The 20,882-nt window shown below is 41.0% G+C and overlaps 1 protein-coding gene across 1 annotated transcript in view; it reads right to left on the bottom strand.

Annotated features, from left to right (window-relative positions):
* The window catches only part of CADM2 (cell adhesion molecule 2), a gene marked incomplete at its 5' end in the record, with an annotated part of 673,112 nt that extends 656,155 nt beyond the window's left edge, over positions 1–16,957 (bottom strand). Inside the window, one exon of the mRNA XM_080344633.1 lies at positions 16,897–16,957. Coding sequence (XP_080200759.1) covers positions 16,897–16,957 — 61 coding nt within the window. The remainder of the gene's footprint in view (positions 1–16,896) is intronic.
* Positions 16,958–20,882: the final 3,925 nt, after the last annotated feature.

A 20,882-nucleotide genomic window follows, 5' to 3' on the forward strand; every position in this document is an offset into this window, starting at 1 on the left:
TACGAAACTAGAGGCATTCCAAGTGACATCCTGGTGTTGTAAACTTTAGGTTGTTTGTGTGAAAAGAGGTCACACTAACAGTTATGTTTGTTACCATTTCAAACTACCCTTTTTAGAGTTAGTAGTGCTCGCAAAACAAATTAAAGGCTTAAAAGTACTGAAAATATTTACATTGGACACTTTTGTTTCCATTTTTTCAGCTTATCTGAACAACTTTAACATAACTTAAACATATGAACTCCTGCAGCTATAAACAATAATTTAACAGAAATTAACTAAAATTATTACATCTAAAGAATGGCAAGCTGACATCCACACATTTCATAGAAATCAATTATGTCTCTTCAATGAGAACATCTGTTTCATAAAAGAAGGACAAAGGCTATAATGTAACACAGCCTTCCACATCCAGCATTAACCAGGTGATCCACAATGATCTGGAACAACATAACTTTGTATTCAACTAGTTGGTAACAGGTCTTCCATAATTCAGTTGTATTAGCATCAACACTTAAAAACAAACAGTACATATTTTTGAAATTACTTTTATTCACAGAGAAAAAATAAACATTTTCAGGAGAGGTTTTTACTTTTCACTTCCAGACCACTTTAGTTGTTGCATTTATCTTGTTTTGCCCACTCCTTCTCATCAGAAGATAATTTATTAAGAGTCTGTGCATGAGTTAACTTTGAATGCAGTTCAAATCAAATGATGAAAAATACAAAGTTTATTAAAGCATGCAGACTATACATCACTTATCTTTGTTAAATACTAGAGAAACAACCTGACTCTTCAAACTTCTGCACATGAATTTCCACTGACCACAATGGGTACTGCACTTTTGGAAGCTGGCCTACATCTCACTCAAAACTCTGAATTTCAATATGTGTTTTTAACATTCTGATACATCACTTTATATTATGACAAATATTATAAATAGAAACCAAGACTAATGTCTAGATCTGGTTTAGTACAGTGATAGTATAATCTGATACTAAAAAATTTTGCTGAGCAGGGACATGTACTAAGAGAAAGTTAAATGTATGTGTTTGCAACCCCAAGAATAAGAAAAAAAAAGTGTATTGAAATGAACTACACAAGGATAATCAGCTCAGCCACAGCCCCATGATATTTCTAGTTCCCAGACTTGTTTGAAGATCTCTACTTTCAGCCTCCTAACCTAGATATGCTATAAGTTGGTGAACTTTAACTACTCAAGCAGATACACTAATTGTAAAATAAGACAGGTTCAATACAAGAGTCACTGCAGAATAAAAAACTTTGCTTTGCTTAATACTTTTTCTCATATTTTCTGATGAGAAAGCTCCAAAAATGAAAATGTTAAAAGATATTTGACAGCAGACCCAGCAATAAGACAAAACATTTAAAGGACCAATAGTCACTGTTTAGCCAACATTTTAGGTGGTTAAAAGCTTCATATATTATGTCACTTTACTCAACATATCTTAGTATTTGCACAATCTCAACAGAATTTTTGAGGGGAGTGGAAGAAGAGGTTTTGATTTGCTGGGGTCATCAGAAAATGCACAAATGCAAACTGCAAAATACTAGTTCTTATTTAACATATTCATTCTGGGATGCAGGTGATGACAAATGAGCATAGATAAAATGATCCCGTTACATGTATGATATTTCTATACAACAATTACTTAAGATATATAGTTTATATGCTTGGTAAGTTGAAAAAAAGGACCAACACTCTTGTGTGACTGAAGGATTTATCACATACTGTGACAGCATCTTTGAATTTTCAGAAACAGGTATACAGCATGCACATAGATGATACCTACAATTCAAACTGCAATTGCAAAAAATTATAGACAACACACAAGTAATTCCATTGAAGTAACAAAATCTTGATTTTAACTGAGCATTGATACCAATGCTTATGTGTTTCACAAGGAAAATAAACAGAATTGCAAATAATACAGTCCCCCACAGTTGAAAAGATACAATCATGTTTGATTTACTTTAGGTAACTGGATTCATGGCAGAAGAGTTGGATTTTAGAATTTTATTTATTTTTTAAGTGTTTCTTGAAAAGTTTTATACACGCTTAGAACTCTTCAGTGGTGGGGAGAGGGTAAGGGGTGGCTTGGAAAAATCTCCAAACAACTTGTGTCCTAGATATTGGGAATATTTACATACAGTCAACTAAGTAATTGAATTAGGTTCATCAGATAACATGCAATAATTGCCCTATCATCTTGATCATTCATTTTCGGTTTTGATATAGACAGATGCACACAAACACAATTCTGTGTCTATCTTGTACTTTCCATTTAATTCCCTTATGTTGGCAGTGTTATGCACAGGTAGAGGCTTTCATGAGGAATTAATCATGACAAATACTAGGAAACAACTCTCAGAAAAACATTTGTATCATTATCATAAGCCTGTACAGCCTTAGAGCTCAATTTAATTAGAATTGATGGACCATGCTTGAAAAAGTGAAACCCAAAGGTTCTGAGATCCCATTATCAGGGAAAAGAAGGATAAAGTATCCAGGTTACTCTAAATATGAACTATTTCTTTTAAATCACATATTTAGAAGAAAGATTTCAGGTTTGTTTGTTTGTTTGTTTTCCCATTGAGTTGAAATTCTCGTATATACATCTGTTTAATTTTAATCTGAATTCTGAAGTATGAGTTCTCTAAGGGTGTACTGAAGAAACAAACTCAAGTGTAATTCTCTACTGAAGTTATACTGAACATTTGTTTTAAAAAGATTTGAGAGTAAAATGTGAAAATTATGAAAACAAAATGAAAATCTCTGCAAACATCAAAAGAAAAGTATCTAAGAACTTAAAGTGGTACAAAAGGGATATATTGTTATGAGAAACAAGGTAATTCTCTACAGGACCCTTCTAACAATCTGTATCCCTTCCACAGGTACAATTGAAGTTAAGATGTTCTTGGTTGTCTTTTTTACTAAATTAGACATTAATGTTTAGTGTTATCTCCCTACCCAAAGCCAAACAAGCTAAAAAAAAATCATAAAAATAAAAATCCCACAAACCTTTACTTAGTCTTATGTCTGACGTAAGAACAACCTGGGTTGAAGTTTCAGATGAGAGTGGGATCCTTATGTTTTAGCTTGAGACTGATGATAATTGCCTGTTTAATCAGAATTCCTCTTCTTCAACTTATTTAATACATTGAAAATGTAAAGTCTTGTGTCAGCACACTGACATAGGAACAAAAACCCTAAACACCTAGACAGTGCGGGAAGAAGAGATGAAAGAGCAGATTAAATGGAAATAAAAGCTGAAAATACAATATGAAGCATGAGAGAACTTGGAAACCAAAAAAGGATGAAGAAAAAAAAATATCATTTTCTCACAAATAAAAATGCAAAATATTTTATGGATTCTTTACATTGTAGTATCTTTTTAGATTAGAAAAGTAACCTTATATATGGTGTTATCTTGCACTTCATGCGTAAATTATTCATTGAAATATTAGCTAAGGGGAAAAGAAGAAACAAAATAACCCCACACCTACAGTACTAATCTCGATAATTTCAAATAGAAAAGTTACCTAAAACTCAGTACCTAGTTCAGATCTCTCCTTGTACTGGTAATATTCAGGGGAAAAAGAAAAAAACAAAACAAAACAAAACAAACAAAAAACAAAAGTGTGACTGTAAAGTACTCAGAAAGAAAATCTGAGCTTTACTGATACTTATGGAATCATTGTGTTTCACAGGATCTACACAGAACAGGTGATAAAGAAAATCAGCTTTATTTCTTCTTTGCTCTGGTTTGAAATAATAACCCTCTCTCTCCCTCAGATTTGAGGATCAACTAACATCCATTTTCTAAAAAAATATTTTTGAATGGTTTAGAAATCACAAGGCACTTCCAGGGCAATCGCCTTAAATTAGGTTCTTCAATAGTGTCTGTAACTTAAAAAAATCTCTCAGTAAAACACCAGTAGCTCTAACTCTAACACTTCATTCCTTCACGTGTTCATACTTAGCTGTTTAGACAGGAGTGGGCTGGTACAGGAAAACTTAGAAGTGGTTCTTCATTTATTTATTGACAATGAAGGCCCCTCAATAATACAGTATACAAACTGTTTATTTTCTTTGTTTTGAATCAGAGGAATTGAAAAGAAGCATCTATTCAAAATAAATTCTCTCTGTCCAGCCAAATACTTATTCAGGAAGACAATTGCATATCAAAGCACTTGATTCAGGGGTCCCACACTTTCCTGGAAACAAGCAAAATACTGCAAAAATGCAGTACTTCAAATATTCATGAGTATGCGTTAATCCACAAGCAAAACGGCAAGTTGTGGGAGAAAGCAGAAACTCCTTAAGATAACTAGTTTAATAATATTCCATTTATAAGATGTATTCAGAAATCTTTTACATACTTGTACCAAATTACAGTTAGCCATGTGCAATCTATTAACACACCTGTTTTAAAGATAGTCTGCTAACTCATGAAAATTGAACCTCTATCTCTGATATACAATTCTGGAATCAGTAAGTGCTAGGCACTGCAGTAACTATGGCAGCGAGTTTTTATTAATAGCTTTTAATGGTACATACCAAAAACTTTCTACAAAGTCTATTAACACATGCAGTATACTACTCAAATATGCCTTTTGTTTGAATGCCAAAAAATACTTGATTGTCAGGAATGAAAAGAGATTTTTTTAAACGATTTCTTTGTCAAGTAGAGTTGCTTTGGGTTTCTCTCCAGTTTCCAAAAATCAATCAAAACACGCTTTGATATTTTTCAAACACTGGGACAATAACAACTACATTTATGACACCAAAATCTTACAGAAAATCAACATAAAATGAATTATTGTTTTAACTTGGTAGATATTAATTTTCAATATTATGGATATTGTATGTATATTTTAGACAATCTCTAATCTGAGTCAAGTGAAAGCATTCTATGCTTACTCATCAACAATCAAAAAGTACAAACCACACTTTCTGCTTCAGATTAAACTCTATATTACAGCGCTTCAGAAGGAACAGGGAAGAGCAACTGCAAAAAGTGGGTTTGCACTCTCCCATTTGTGCCTATTAGCAACTACAGTTTGGTTTTTTTTTAATAAGTAATTATTTACTTAGATTAAAGACTTAAGTCCGATGTAGCTAGAACAGTTTTCATCCCTTTCAGCACAGAAGTACATTGTCCCCTTACTTCTTTATATTCCATCTGTTCTTTCAAAATTTATGTTTAACCAGTGGTCAATGAGAGGCATTCTCTACTAAAGTGTTACAGACTGAAGCTGGATTCTCATTAGATATGTATTCTTCTGTGGTAACACTGAACATTGATATAACAAACCTATTAGATCCCAGGCACTTCATTATAGCATAGTTTCACTATTTCTTATTATAACATTAATGTCATTGAGACAAGACAGTGATTAAAACTTTGTATTTTTTGTAAATGGAAGAAAATTTAATAAATTTATTTTCTTGCTTAATTAACTGTGGTTTATATACTGCTACTGCATAGTTGCAACAAATTTCTTCCAGCTATTATTGATGATTAAACCAACAATGAAAAAGGATTCAAAGGTTCATGCCTCTAATCATGCTAAACTGATCTGACCAAACGATCCTGACTGAATACAGAGCCAAGAAAAGAGTCAAAAAAATATTAGAATTCACTCTTAAGTCGTTTAAACTGAGATTAAAAGGTAGTATATCACCAGGCTGAATAAAACTAAACCATTTTTGGATGTCAAATTTCTTCTACATAAAATAGAAAGTGTTATACAGTCGTTAATTTTTAAAGTAGCATTCTCAATGAAATCAGAAGCTATAACTTCTTCAAACATTTAAGAGTGCTAAATTCTGTCTTGAAAAGTAGTAGTCTGGTGTTCTCAGTCCACACTTAAGAACTCAGCTAAGCTACAAAGATGAAAGAACAGCACCACCTAGTTCTCTATTTAAAAGTTTTCAAATATTATCATCCATTTATTTATTTTTGTAATCTATATTCACATATGCTTGTGTATTCTGCAAATAAATCTGTCATATTTCCATAGGAAACAATACTAACAAGTTTGTCAGAAGTTATTAAAACAACTGATGTAGATACTTTACAAGTGTATTCTCTGAAGAAAAAATGCATATGCAAGAATGCTAGAGACTTGTAATCATACAAATATTGCTCTGAAGCACCATAAAAACTGAATTGATTGCTCATCCATCCCTAATATCACTTGCCGGACCATTTCTCTAATTTAACCAAAACATTCTATTTGTATTGATTCCCCTGACACGTTGAAGTATGTGTATATGTTCCAGATGCAAAAAATATATTCATGATACAGACATCACAAGAGCCTCAGTAACAGGTTTAAAAATTCTAGTTCATGCAAGCTTACTTTTCTACTCTGTAAACAGTAGAAGCCTTTCTGAAACAGGGTAGAAATTTTAGCTGCTAGTTCAACCGGAAGTTTTCATGTAAAGAATTTCCCTGCTAGAGAATGAGAGATGTGTATTTGAACAGCCTGGAATTTTACCTTGACACAGCAGCACCTAAGAAGCCCCCTACTCCTACCACGCAGACATCCTAGCCAAGTTTTACAAGCACAGCAGCCTGTGTCTCAGTTTGATAAGCACACAGGTACACATGCAGAATCATCAATCTATTTTTATAGACATGCTGGATTTTCTAAGATCTCATTCACAGCAACAGGCCATAATAGCAGTGGAACTTTTTTTCTAAAGACATCTTCTGTTTTGACATTGATATTCACCAGTCAACTCTAATTTCTTACACTAATATACATGGCACCAGATATTTTCTGTAAGTCTCTTAATTGAAATAAAGCACAAGTGACATGGATACTGTGACTAATCTGGATAGTACCGCATTTCACATTGCGATGGCATGACTTGTAACATTATAGAGAAAATGGGAGTTAACTGAACCTACAAAGTGCCTTATCTGCATTTGAACAAAATGTTCCAATCAAATAATTGATTTATCTAACTTAGAACAAGGAAAATAAAATGCAGCTACATTGAAATGATATCATGTAGCACATTTGCATCAATAAGTTGAAGTTCATCTAAATTGCTGGTTTTTATACGGTAGCTTTTGAAGCATTTTCACTTCTCACATTTGACCCTTCTTACCTATGTCTGTAAGCCTTCCATGCTGTACTGGTGTAAAATATCAAGCTCTTAACAGACAAAACAAACTAGAGTCTTATGACTACTACCTCACCAGAAAGCTTCTGCAACTTGATGCCCCTGGTAGGACTTAGGTCCTGGTGCCAGGAATTGACACCCACTGTCTCCCCTCCTTGCCTCTGTTAGTGCACATTTGTGGTAGGTAAAGAGAAATAGGGAGAATAAAAGAAAACAATAATAACTAATAAGTAAATAAATCTACACTTCCTATCACATCCCTCCCAGGTATCTTCTCCTACAAGGTAGAGAGGAAGATGTCCTCTCATAACTTCCACAGAATGCACTTGCCCTAAACCCTTCACCTGCTGCATTTCATTTTCTGGAGGAAGGAAGAGGTGGAGAGGCATAGCAGGAGAAAGATGAAAAGGTATGCTGGATCCTGCAAGCTTGAAGTCATTGAGTGTTTTGTTCCAGTCTAATCTCCCTGTGTGTTTGGGTCTTTCACAGCACAGGCTTCTGTGGTAACTCTGGAGGGGATGTTTCAGTCATAGAGAAAATCAGTTGCCTCGTTCCCTGTCCTCCATCTACCTACCTACCCAGGCATCATTCATGAAAGCCACTAAGGTGTTGGCGTGCCACAGTTCACTTATTGCAAAGTTGACCCATCAATGAAAACAGATTATATAGGATCCAACTTTGAGGCCTTTATCCTGACTGTCTTAGGAAGGGGGATCCCTTCACGCATGCAAAGCAGGGCTATTGCTGTTTCCTCACTTCAAGCCTTGCAGTGACAAAGAGAAGAAACAGTTTCGTTTTCTTGACAGGTATCCCAGGCAGACAAGACCTGCAGGGAGATCACTCTGCATTTTTCCATGACCAGCTAGTCATCAATTTTGAAATTTCTTTCTGAAGTTACTTCCTTTCTAGAAGTTGTTCAAATGACAAGCATTTTTAGTGATCAGTTATAAGACAAAAAGCCTATGATATTAACAATTCATTAAACAGCAAATTTTCATTTGTTCACTTTAAATGATATAGGCTACTGGATTCTGTTTTCCTGTTGAGAATTACATGTATTTCATTTTGCAAAAGGCATAATCTAATGAACATTAAAAGCATCCGCACTTCCAAATTCTGCAATACAGATGTCACAGTAAATAAAGAATACCCCTTATAGAACATGCTTAACTGCCTTCTTTATCCAGATTTCCTGTTACTCCACTTTGTATCAGACTAGGAGAAAATTGTGGTTTTGTAGAACAAGTATCGCTTGCTTTTCTAACACACAAAAGCAAATCTGTACAAAATCTGATATAATTGTTTTTCTCAAAATCCAAAAACAGTTTGGGAAATTCTGCAATCACCTTATTTTAAATGACACATCCCTCAAGTATTGTTTACACAAAATAGATAAAAGTCTATTCACTTAAAATAATCTTATGTTCCAAGCTATTTTGAAATTACATTAGTCTTGCGTGTTAAACATATGTGAACATGCCATTAATAAGTCTATAAGACACTGAGATTTTTATCTACCATAAATAAAAAACAAATGGTCTGTATATTTCTATTGACTACATGCCTTCCCCACCTCCAAAGTTCATCATTCAGAACACAGCAAAGCAATAATGAGTTATAATTGGCAAAACAAAGATGATCAAAGAAAGAGAAAACAGTTTAGTTTTAGTCTATCCAATTCTAAAATTCAAACTTATTTTAAGGGGAAAATACTGACATTATGAGAGCTCTGGACCCTTCTTTAAGGAGTGAAGGAGGCTTTTCACTCTAAGAATGGCATCCATTCTGCATTTTACATTTCAAAAAGAAGCATTAACCAGCAGTTTGTAACCCATATATTTTACATTTAGTGAGGAGAGATATGCCAAATACTTGACCAAAAAAAAAAAAATAAATCAAAGTTAAGGTAAAGAGAATCTTCTGAAGAAGCTGAGCAAATAGCCAAGGTGTTAGCCCATACTTATTTATACACTACTTGTGTTCAAATACACATCATCTTGATTTTATTTGCGTAAGCAGCAGTCAAAATATGTTCTAGAACTGTAACATGTCAGATTCGGGACTGCAGCTGTTAGAGAAAGCACAGAATATAAAGCTAATGTACTGCTAAGACGAGATGCACTCTCTTTTAGTATGTAATGTCCTAGTAATTGTCTGACTAGATATTCAAGTTCTCTAAAGCTCCTCCATGTTGGGTGTTGCTAACTTTGCTACAATTGGTTTTAATTTAAAACTCAGAAGATTCCCTTTATACTGTAGAAACATCACTTTCCATTAATGAAAATTATCATTAAACAAGATGGTACTTATATCTTTCTCCATATTAGTCCAAATCTCACCTATTTTTCTTAGTATTAAAAGGCTACACTATACAAGCCTGGAGGCATCAATAACATTATTAGAAATCTGCAAGTGCAATAGAAAAGTTAAAAAACATTAAAGTTAAGAGGAAACTGGAGTGCTTACTCCAATGAACAGGACATTTCACATGCCTTATACCATAGCAGGAATAAAAGCAGGTCAAGTTACACTGATAATCCAGCAGATGTAGGTCAGTTTGGGATAAATATCGCAACAAATGGAAAATACCAAAGTGCCTACTACAACTGCTCCTGTGAAGTAATTTGCCCTTTTTCTCTTCAGAGCTGTCAGTCAGTTGCAGTTGTGGAGTTCCCAGCGCTGAACTTTGAAAAGGCAGAGTTTTTAAGACGCGGACAGACGGGTCAGTATAGCTGTGATGGCCTACACAGCTTCTGCCAGAAGAAGTGGCAATAATACAATGCGTTATATATTGATGATATCCAGAAAGGCATAACTGCATTTTCATACATAGTCACAAATTATGTTTGCACATGATAGCATACTCAGGTTACTTTAGCGAACATTTGGCAATCAAGTTGCCATTATTAGAATCATTGTTTGATTAATATTGTGTTATATAAGAAGTTTAAAATATAACCAGAATATTTTCACCTCTAACATAAGAAAGTTGTCTCTCTCGCACTCTTTCCCATCCAACAAAGAAAAAGACAGGTAGTCAACAAACTGTTTACAGAAAGATGACAATAGAGGGAATATCGAAGCAATGAGATAACCACTAAACTGCATATATGAAAATATGCACTTTTTTTCAAATAATCTAAACCTTGCCAATTCCATTCACAGACCAAAAATAAGCTGGAGAGCAGTTCAGTAATACATCTCTATGAGAACAAAACTTCATATATAAGTATATACACGCAGAGAGAAAAACCTTCAGCTCTGAAAGAGCTTTAGGCATTCAAATTGAGAAATGCAGACTATATACTAATCATTTTCCTAAAACTGAAGAGCAGCTGTCCATGGACAGTTAATACTCTTTAAAAGCTATGTACGAAAAAAAAAAGGAGGATCCTTAATTGAGTATTACAAAATGGAAAGGAATTAAATTTATGAATTTATAGTAACGTAAAACTATATTAACAGTGATTCGCTGCTACTTAAAATGTGGGACCTATGAAAGCATTCATAGTCTCCAAGAGCCACTTGATTATACTAGCAAGCAATAAATACAACACAACTCATAGTTAAGAAGAAATGATCTTTCCTTTAAAAATTCCAAACTTGTCAGACAGCAAAAACACTCCTGAAAGGCTTAGACATATCTCAAGGTCTCTGTTTTGCAAATGAAAGGATGGCAAAGGATGCAAGTATAATTTTAGTTTTCACATTTACAGGTATTAGGGGAAGGATATAGGATGTAGGCAGATATTGCTAAAGGAAGAAACAGGGAGTCTTCCAGTCCATATACAATTAAAATAACTCCCTACATTCTTCACTGAATCCTTTTTGCCTATTCCAAGTTCTCCATGTTAGAAAGTCCTACACACAAAACATTAATATTAAAAGATAGCACTGGAAGATGCAATACACAGCCTCCAGTATTAGAATTCTGTTTTGTCAATTAAATAAATGTTTTCTGCTTCATCCTCTTTACCCCTTAAAATGCTATCATGATAGTGTCCTATGTATTGACATTTAAAGCACACATCCTGAACTTACAGTACATCAACATAAAAGAAATTGTGAACATTTGGACTTTGCTTATAATTTTCATTTGTAAAATGAAGGGAAACAATCTTGAAATAAGTTCATGAAAAAAATAAAAAGCAACATTAAGAATCCTTGCAAAAGCACCCATTTTCATTTTTCAAAATACTCAATTATTTTCAAAATGCTTCCATTTTGTAGAAACAGAAAGTGTTCAGGGGCAGTTTCCTGACAGAAATCATTATTTTACAAGTTACTCCTGGTCACTGGAATTTGGTATTTACCTTTCTTCCTTTCAAACACATCTCAAAAACTCCTTGGGAAAAAGCAATATACTCATTAAGATCATACTTAATATTGATGCAAACCCAGAGGAGACACCTACTAAACCATGTCTAATAGTTTCACCATTCTACATCTGTTTTGGAACGTGCATTTTAAAAAGTGTATCAGTGGCATTCTCTCTAGAGAAGACCTTCCATTGTTTTGAGAGTGTATAACAGAATTAGCCTGTCATCAGATTAACTTTTTAAAACAAAATTGAACTATTCCTTCTTTCTCTTGGAGAAGGCATTAAGAGGACAATGACAGCATCTTCTATTTCTAGTTTTAAATATGAAATGAAGAGGTAATCGTTGTTCTAACACAGTCAGCCACACTCTGGTTTTGCTGCTATTCTCTTGACAAATATTTGATGTCCATGTCAATGTCTTCACCACACATGCAGTTGTTACCTGTTACTTAATCACCATTTGTTATGCATTTAAAAAAACAAAACCAAAAATACATCCCTCAAAGTCCAATATTGCATTTATCCAGCAATATCAGAAGATTAATTCTTTGGTGGAAAGGCTAATCACATTCAACATATTTTGTCAATAGTAGGATCAAGTCAGAGTGATGTGAAAGCTAATTATTAGAACTAAGGTTTCTATAATAAAAAATATGGCTTAAATATATTTATAGTAACATATAATGGAACTGTAACTGACAATTAAGTAAATTTAAAAGCAGAGGGAGATTCACTGGTTTACATTTCTTAAATTAAAAACAAACAAACAAAAAATGAGAATTAACAAGAAAAGTAGACATGAAAAATATATTTGTTTCAATGGAGGTGCTTCTCTTGATCAGCATTTCCATGGAGTTACTTCTTCAGTGAGAAACTTCAAAACTGTTTACTGTTGATTATAGAAACTTGATAAATATTTTGAGTTTAAGAGTGATAAATATTGTGAGAGTAACTGATCCAGATTCATGTATTCCTCAGGGAAGTCATGCGAGGTCATCAATGAGAATTTGGATTGTTTAGATACTTCATGTTCTAAAACTAAACATGACTGTTATATGATGACTATCAATAAAAATACATAAATAAATCAAGCAAAGGAATTCATGAAATATGAACTAACCTGTGAACTAAGCAGCTAATAAGCCTGCCAAACCTTGGTTAGATTGACTGAAGTCATTTAAAGACAGTCACCATCAAGCAGAGTGATATATTTTATGTTGCAACTTGTGTGTAAAATATTCCAGATAAAGATTGTATCAAAACTACTGTCTTCTATTTTGTAATTACCTATACTCACAAAGAATTTGCAAAATTACAACATGCTTTCAACTTGCTGTAAACTGTATTAGCATCACAACATGTAGCAGTCAAGACAATTCCTACGCATACAGTATTGGGCTACCAAGTTTTCGCTAACAGAAATCCCACTGAAAATTCAAAACAGAATCTAGATACACAACATGTTGAGTCATATATGACGATTTTGTCTTAAATCAGCTTAGGTGATCTGAGAAGTAGACATTTGCCCTTTTTTTTTTAATTCTGCTTGTAATAGGTCTGGGCTTATGGGGAAAAAAAAAAAAATAGTCTCACCCATAAGCAATTATCTGTCTTCACTGATCTGATGCATCACTGATCACAGATTTAGACAAATTAGTGTGTCTCTATATTATTTTCATTAGTAAACAGGTTGCGAGCATTTGAAGTGTCTGAAGAAACCATATTGAGAAGATTTGCTTGGTGTTGACAGAGAACTGGAAAGAGACCATTTGCTCCCATATCTAGCATTATCCAGTGTCTTCTCAGAAGCAGAGAACATTAAGGCATGAAGTGCCATTTGCATTATCACACAGCAGGGGGCTACAGCAGCTACAATTCCAGGATAATCTTAACCCCTATCTGTATCCTACAAATCCAACAAAACTATTTTTACTGTTACATTTTCTCATGTGATAACCCTTTGCAATAAAGAACTCACTTTTCAGGTTGCATAAAGCCAGCTCAGATGATGTGCTTAAACTATTCTAAATATATGCTGTCCTCAAACTGTTAAAATTTGTCCAAGGAAGGCTAAATTCATGAAGCAGAAAAAAATCAACTGGAATGAAATAAAAATGTAAGAGTGACTGTAAACATACGTAACCATTTAACCGCTTGGGACACCATGTAAGTACTCTAGAATCATTACAGTCCACAAGCTAAGAACAACTGCAACCAGAGATCCTACTATTTTCACAGCAAACACTGGAGAGGGCAGAGCAGACTAATATCATACCCGAACTCAGCTGACAAACCGCTTTTCAGCTCAACGTGTTATTACTCTCTCTTCCACTTCCACTGCTCCCCTTTAACAGCACGCAGTTGACACTGGGCTCTTTTACTTCTTATTTGCCTTCTTTACGAAGGGACTGCTTGCTGTTAATGCTATTCCACGCACAAGCTGAGAAGCATTATTCTATGTCCTCTTTCCTGATGAAACTGATGCTTCATCAATACTCAGGACAGACTCCTTAAGCAAGTCTCTCCACAGATCATGCCAGAAAGGCACACTTCCTTACAAAATACACATCAGCTTGACTCTTTGTCACCTTGTCTTTAAACTTAATTAGCTTCAATTTCACAAAAAGGAACCATCCTCAGTTAAAACCCAGAAGTGCTTCATATCCTCAGAACAAAGATCTTATTCATGTACAGAGCTGACGAAAAACCTGTGTATCCCATGGCCCATAAGCAGAAAATCGGGGGAATCTAACAAATCCATTGGGCCACTTGACAACACAGTTTGGGGAAGCAAAGCAGGCCAACAGGAAAAACTAATTTTAAATGCAGGTATAAAGCTGCCAACAACAAATTTGTCTAATATGGTAATGGTTTCTTCTAGTTGTGCCAAAATAAATGGCAGAAATTGACAAAACAACATTTATGAAGTAGCACTATAAGGTGGACTAAAATAATTCGGTATTGTTAGATACAGTCACTATTCAGGATAGTCTTCTCCTAGAAAATATTTACTCATCTTCTCTATTCTCCTTTACCTTAAGAGAAAAGGTTAGTAGAAATTGTTTCCCCTCACTCCCATCTAAGGGCTAGAGGTTCTTTATATCCAGCTCCCCGTTTGTTTAAGTGCCCAGAAAAAGCGCCTCCTGGAACAGCACTTTGTTCAAGTGCAGTGTACAGAGACTCCAAGTATTTCTGACTACAGTTTTAATCAGGAGCTGAAAAAATAATTGTGTGAGGAACTGAAAAGAGGGAGATGTTTTATACACACAGAGGGCAAGCTGGGTAGCATGTTAAGCATCGCTTTTCGCCATCTGCAAGGACAGGCCCAATCTGGTTATTTTCACACGGTCACAGTCAGATTTGTATTACACCCCTTTTCTTGCAACATGTTTTTACCTGATGCAGTTCACAGAGTTACATTTTGCCTGGCACACTCCCTAAAATGCTGTGAAAGGCATCACTGTTTTTAATCACTGGTTTACTCTCAAAACTGCGATGCACTGAATGCAGCTGATTGCATCTTAAAAAAGATCAAATCCTCCCCCTCCAGCAGCAGCCCCGATTTTATTGGTGACAGAAAGTCAGTCCAGACGCTCCCCACCCCGCCTCTTTTGCAGGGCAATGAATTGACAATTCACAGGGAAATGTAAAAGGCAGAGAAGAAGCCAACCCCCAGGTGCAGCCCGCCACACATGCCCCAATAAATAATCTTGTATAGCACCAACACAGCAGCTCCTTGTGCAGTGACGTACAGGGCAACTCAAACATTGGTAAAGAATACAAATAATCTGCCCGATGAAACTGCCCTTTGCACTTGCCAAGCGCACTCCCCCTTCTCTTCATTCTCCTCTCCGAGACCGGTGACTTGCTCGGGAGGTGGCGCGGGGGCATTCGGAGACTTCGGGCCGACGGAGGACTGAGGGGGCGGACGGATGAGAGTCGTGTGTTTTGGGCAGCCAGGCGGCTGCCTCTGCTCTCGCTACGGGCTGCTAGGCGGTACTCCCCCCGGAGATCACCCGACACTTGACGCAGGCGGGGGAAACGCGAAATATATTAAACTTGACGTGAAATGGAACGACGAGGGGTAGAAGCAGGAAAAGAAAAAAAAAAAAAAAGGACAAAATAATAATCTCACAAGGTCACTTAGTTTAATCGTCTCTTCTCCCTCTCAAAGTGGCATAGCTGGCAGGCCGAACGAGCGGATGGGAGAGAGACGCCCCGCCGTCCCCCCGCAGCCGCCCTGAGGACCGGCCGCTCGCCAGCAAGTTGCTGCGCGGTGGCTCCCTGACCCCGTTTACACCCAACATCGCCCGCCGGGGCCGCCGCTGCCGTTACCGCCTTCCCTGACCCTTGCGCCCGACCGTTACCTCCCCCCTCCCCGCCCCACCCCGCGCGGGCCCCGCAGAGCGGCGGGGACGGGGTGGGGGGGCTGCGCCGCCATCCCGCCGCCGCGGAGAGAGCAAACTCCCGGCGGCAGCGCAGTGCCGGGGGCTCGGCTGCTGGTTCTCCTTCCCCCCGAGTGAGAGAGGTCTGGAGGAAGATCTCCCGCAGGCAGACGGGTGATCACCGGCACGGTAGCAGCGTGCGGCGGGTTTTCCCTCCGCGGCGGCCGCTACATCTGACTTGGACGGATAACGTTAATTAGGGGGAGCGGCGGTGCGGCGGGCGAGAAGGCGGCGATTGGGGAGAGAGAGACAGTAACACATCCAGTCTGGAAACTCGCTGCAGGATGAGCCGCCTGGAGCAGGATGGTGCCGGGATCCGCTTCCGAACTCCCGGCTCATCCGATTACCCTGCGTATATATTTTATATCGCACCTACAGACAAGCGTTCCCGGCAGCGGCGCGAGCGAGGCATGGAGCCCCCTCTCCTCCCCCTCCCGTCAACCCTCCGTTTCCCCTCCGGGGAGGCACGGCTGGAGCCCGCACGTTTCCCCGGGATGTTGTAGCAGCGCACACGCTGCGGCTGCACTCGCACTTTCGGGGGCACGCTGGCGGCGGGCGAGCGGGGAGGTGACGGGGAGTTGAAGGGGTGGCTGCAGGGGTTGGCAAGCGACTGGCGGCGGCGAGCGGGTTAGGGGGGGGAAGATGCGCGGAGGGCGAACGAGGATGAGAAGAGGCTGACGGGGGAAGGCCAGGAAGGGTTAACAACCGTGCGGCGCTTTAGCGCTGGATAGCGCTACCCGCACGGGAGGCTGGGGGCACCCGGCGAAGAGAGGGCGGCGGAGGCGGGGGGGGCCGGTAGAGCGGCGAGGGGGAGAGCGGGTCAGAAGTGGGGTGGCGGGGAGGCCGAGCGGCGGGGGGGGGGAGGGGCGGGGGTGGGCAACGGGGCCGGGGATGCCCCGGGCCGCAGCGGTGCCCCCCCGGGGGTCCCTCCCTCCCTGCGTGCGGGGCAGGGGTGGGGAGGAGGCGGTACCTTGTACGAGGATCCCGCAGAGGCTGTAGAAGCGCAGGAGCGCGCCGGGCTTCAGCCGCATCCTGGGGTCTCCCCTCGGGCTGGGTGGGCGCCAGGCACGCAGATCCGCAGCCTCCCGCCGCTCCGCTCTCCGGGCGCTTCCTTCCCCCCGCAGGAGCCGCCGCCGCCGCCGCCTCCGCCGCAGTGTCTCCCTCGCTGTATCCAGTGGGGTGAGGAGGAGGAGGAGGACCAGGGTCGCGGGGGCGGATTGGGGAGGGAGGAGGGGGGGGAATGGCTCTCTCTTCTGGCTCCGGCGCTGCTGGGCAGGTTCAGGTTCCCCCGCGGAGCGGTGCCTAGTGCCCCCACTGGCTCCCTTTGCCCCTGCCGGCGTGTCCGTCCGTCCGTTTGTTCGCCTCTCCTGTCCCGTCCCGTCCCGCTAGCGGGCGGAGGCGGCGGGGGGGGCTGCGCTGGCGCCGCGGCGCGCGGGGAGGCTGCGCCGCTCCGCTCCGCTCCCAGCCGCTTCCCGGCTCGAGACACAAGGGCAATCTCCGCTTGCGAGGCTCCCCTGGCCTCGCCCCGCCCCTGCCGCTCGCCCCGCCCCTTTCTTCTGGGAGACACGCCCCTCTGCCCGCCCCCGCGGCCACACCCCGCCCCTCCCCGCACCGTAGGCACGCCCCTGACACTTCGTTGGCCACACCCCCACCGGCACGGCACGCCCCCTCAGGTGGGTGTGTGACTGGCATCGGTGGCTCTCCAATAGAAAGTCCCCGGGTTCGGCCGGATTGCCAATGAGGCGGTGACAGAGGAGGCGCGAGACGACAGGTTACAAAACAAACGGGCGTTTCTCCGAGTCTTCAGCCGCGAGGGATGTGACAGACCCTACCTCCTGCGCCACTGAGTGGCAGCTGGCTCTGGCCAATCGGGGAGAGATCTGGCTCCGCGGCGGCTCTCCAACCAATGGGCGGTGAGCGACGGGGGACAGGGGGCGGGCGGCGGGGCGCTGTCCAGACCCAGTCCTGAAGTGGCGGCCGTCGGCGCACGCGGCGAGATGTGGGGCTGGCCGGCGGCGGTAGCGGGCGCCGCAGGAGAGGCGGCGCCGCCCCGGGGCAGAGCGCGGCAGGCGGGCCGGGGGAGCGGCTCTCCCGGCTGCCACACTGGTGGCGCGGGGCGGCAGGGACCCGACCCCCGGGAGGCCCCTCGCCCCGCGCCCCGGGGGAGGAGCGGCAGGTGCCCCCTCGCTGCTCGCCCTGGCCCTCAGCGCCCCGGGCGCCAGCTGCAGCGCGACCGTTAACGCCAGATAGCGCTCCGATGGCGGGGTGGGAGACCTCCGAGGGCGGCGGGGCGTTGGGCGGCCTCCAAGCGAGGCGGGGCACCCCGCGGACATCCGCCTCCCGCGGCCAGATCGGCGGCGCGGCGGGAGGGAGAGAAGCGCAGCGGGAGGGACGGGCGTTAGCCGCCGCCCGGCGCCCCTCGTCCTGCCGCGGCTGGGGAAGGAGCGGGGCCCGGAGGCCACAGGCAGGCGCGACCGGGCGGTGAGGACGAGGCGCACCGACAGCGGGGCCGTGGGTCTGGGATGAACCCAGCGTCCCCGGCGGCTGCCCCGGTGGCGCGAGTAACTCGCGGGTGACGGAGATGGGGTCCTCGGGCCGCAGCGCCATGGCCGGCGCCCCGGCTGCCCCGGTGAGTGCAGGCGGCCAGCTCCTCCACATCGCCGGAGGGAAAAACGGGGAGAAGTACCCGCGAGGTGTGGCCAGGGACAGAGGCTGTGGAAAGGATCCAGACGTTTTGCTTCGCTCCCTGCAAGGGAGGCGTAAAGCACCTTCTCGTGCCTCTGCTTTTCCTCCCGCCTCCCTGAAAGCAGCAGATTTAAGAAAGACCAGCTGAATCGCCTGTATCTTCAGGATTAAACACTCATAGGCACCTTCACCACAGTAGCAATGACCAGCCCCTCCTGTGAGGTGTTCAGACAGTGGCAATAAGGAACTTTCTGGACATTTCGTAGTGTTGCCTGGGCTCTGAATGGCTTGGAGAAAGTTTTCTATTTGAAGGGTTTCTTTGGGAAGGTTTGTAGCATTCAGCTAGGAGTACCAAATTGCTCATTGTCTAAAAGGTAAGACACTGAATGTAAGAAATCCAATATGTCAGACTACTTTTTCATGTTTGCATATTTGGTGTTTAGCACAGTATCATTCACCTTTTGCCAAAACCTCTTAGTGAAATCAGAATGCTTTAAGTTGGAAGGAATTGTGTTGCCTTATCTCAGAGAAAGCAAGATTCCCCTGCACCCAAACACTTGTAGTGAACAGGTTCTGGTTCCATCCTTTTCCAATTGAGATTTGCTCTCCAACATGATGCAGTATGTTTCGCACAGTACCTCTCTGAATTTCCACCTTGAGCTTTACAGAGATAAACAAGTGATGCACAAGTCTTGCATACCTATAGGAGAGGGAAGGTCTTTAAAAGCTTATTTCTCTGAAGAGTATATGGTCTCAGATCATTAAAGAACTGCTAACAGCTTGAACTTAAAGAACTTGCACTAGACTGATATCTGGGAAGTCATGTATTCTGTACTCATATCTTCCACTTTGTTCATTAGCAAGGAATGATTACGCCTGGCAACAGTTAAGACTGCATCAGAATTTATATTGAGTTCCCCCATCTCCAAAAGATGTCCAAGCACAGTACAGAATCAAATTACAGAGTTACATTTTAAAGTTCTATCATTCGTATGATTTTGTATCAAATGAACATCACGTACATCACTTGTACACTATCAAAGGTGTTGCACGGGAATGTCCCCTAGGACAGGGAAGCATTTGAAGTCTGTCTCTGGTGAATGAGTAGATACTTGCTTTACCTTTTTTTTATTGCTAATAAAAAAAAAAAGCACAATAGGCAAAGGTTTTACCACTGTTCATACAGTTCAGTGCACATAAAGCAGTAATTAATGGAAAATGTTTCTCAAAATATTTTTGAAGTCTTGCAAAAAGGAACAAGTCATGATTTTTAAGGCAGCACAAAAAATGCCAACAAATGCTCAAAACTTACATTTTTTTGGTGGGGGGAAGAAATTGAAAGAGCAGTCCTGACAAGATAAGTAATTCAATTCCTTTACTAAACTAGGACTGTAATCCAACCTGAGGTGCTTTTGCATTAATTATGATAACTGACAGCTCAGTACTTTTGACAAAACACATTTTTGATTGTAATCTTGTTCCAGGAAGCATTATAGGAAAGATACAAGTGTCTTCCCAGCTTAGCAATTAGAAACTGTGAAAAGAGGTCCCCTGGCAGGTGTAAGAATGAAGCGTCTGTCTGTGCATCACAGGTTTTCCACATCTTTGCTGCATTAGTACTTTTGGAAAAGCTGATCTGCGTGTTTAGAAACAGCAGTTCACATTTTTCTCCCAGAACCCAGTAACACGGACATTACATCCCACCTCACGTCAGAAGCACAACCAGAACTAAACAGGTACACAAGGAGGGGGGAGGGGGGCATTAGCGTTACTCTCTTCATCATACAGCAGAATTTTTTACTAAAAATTAGAAAATTAAACCCAGGGTTTAAACCCCAACAATATATCTTTGTAGTAGAGAGGAGTATCAAGAGATCTTTATGCTGCATATGCTGAAGCAAGGTTTCTGTCCATTTTTCAAAACAGAAAGAAATCCCAACCAGAAGCCCCTGGTTTGGTTGACTAGCTATATGTCTGACAAATTTATAATTGAAATAATTAGAACTGCTAGATATGATGTCATACTTATTTTCTTCTGATTAATGGAGCTCATACACTTAATGGCCAGAAGCCTCATTACTTCCAGACCAAAAGGGCAACAGGGAGTCTTCAGGAAATTCACTGCAGAACAGAGTAAAAAGTAATACCCTAAAATATCAACAGTAGATCAATGCTGAAAAACAGATGCAGAAGGTAAACGTTTTATCAGAACCAGAAAAAAGTTTCTCTGCGTTATTCTGGTATCGATCAAAGTGATACTTACAGATATTC

The sequence above is a fragment of the Nesoenas mayeri genome (assembly GCF_963082525.1).
Source record: "Nesoenas mayeri genome assembly, chromosome: 1".
In the NCBI taxonomy this organism is placed as follows: Eukaryota; Metazoa; Chordata; class Aves; order Columbiformes; family Columbidae; genus Nesoenas; species Nesoenas mayeri.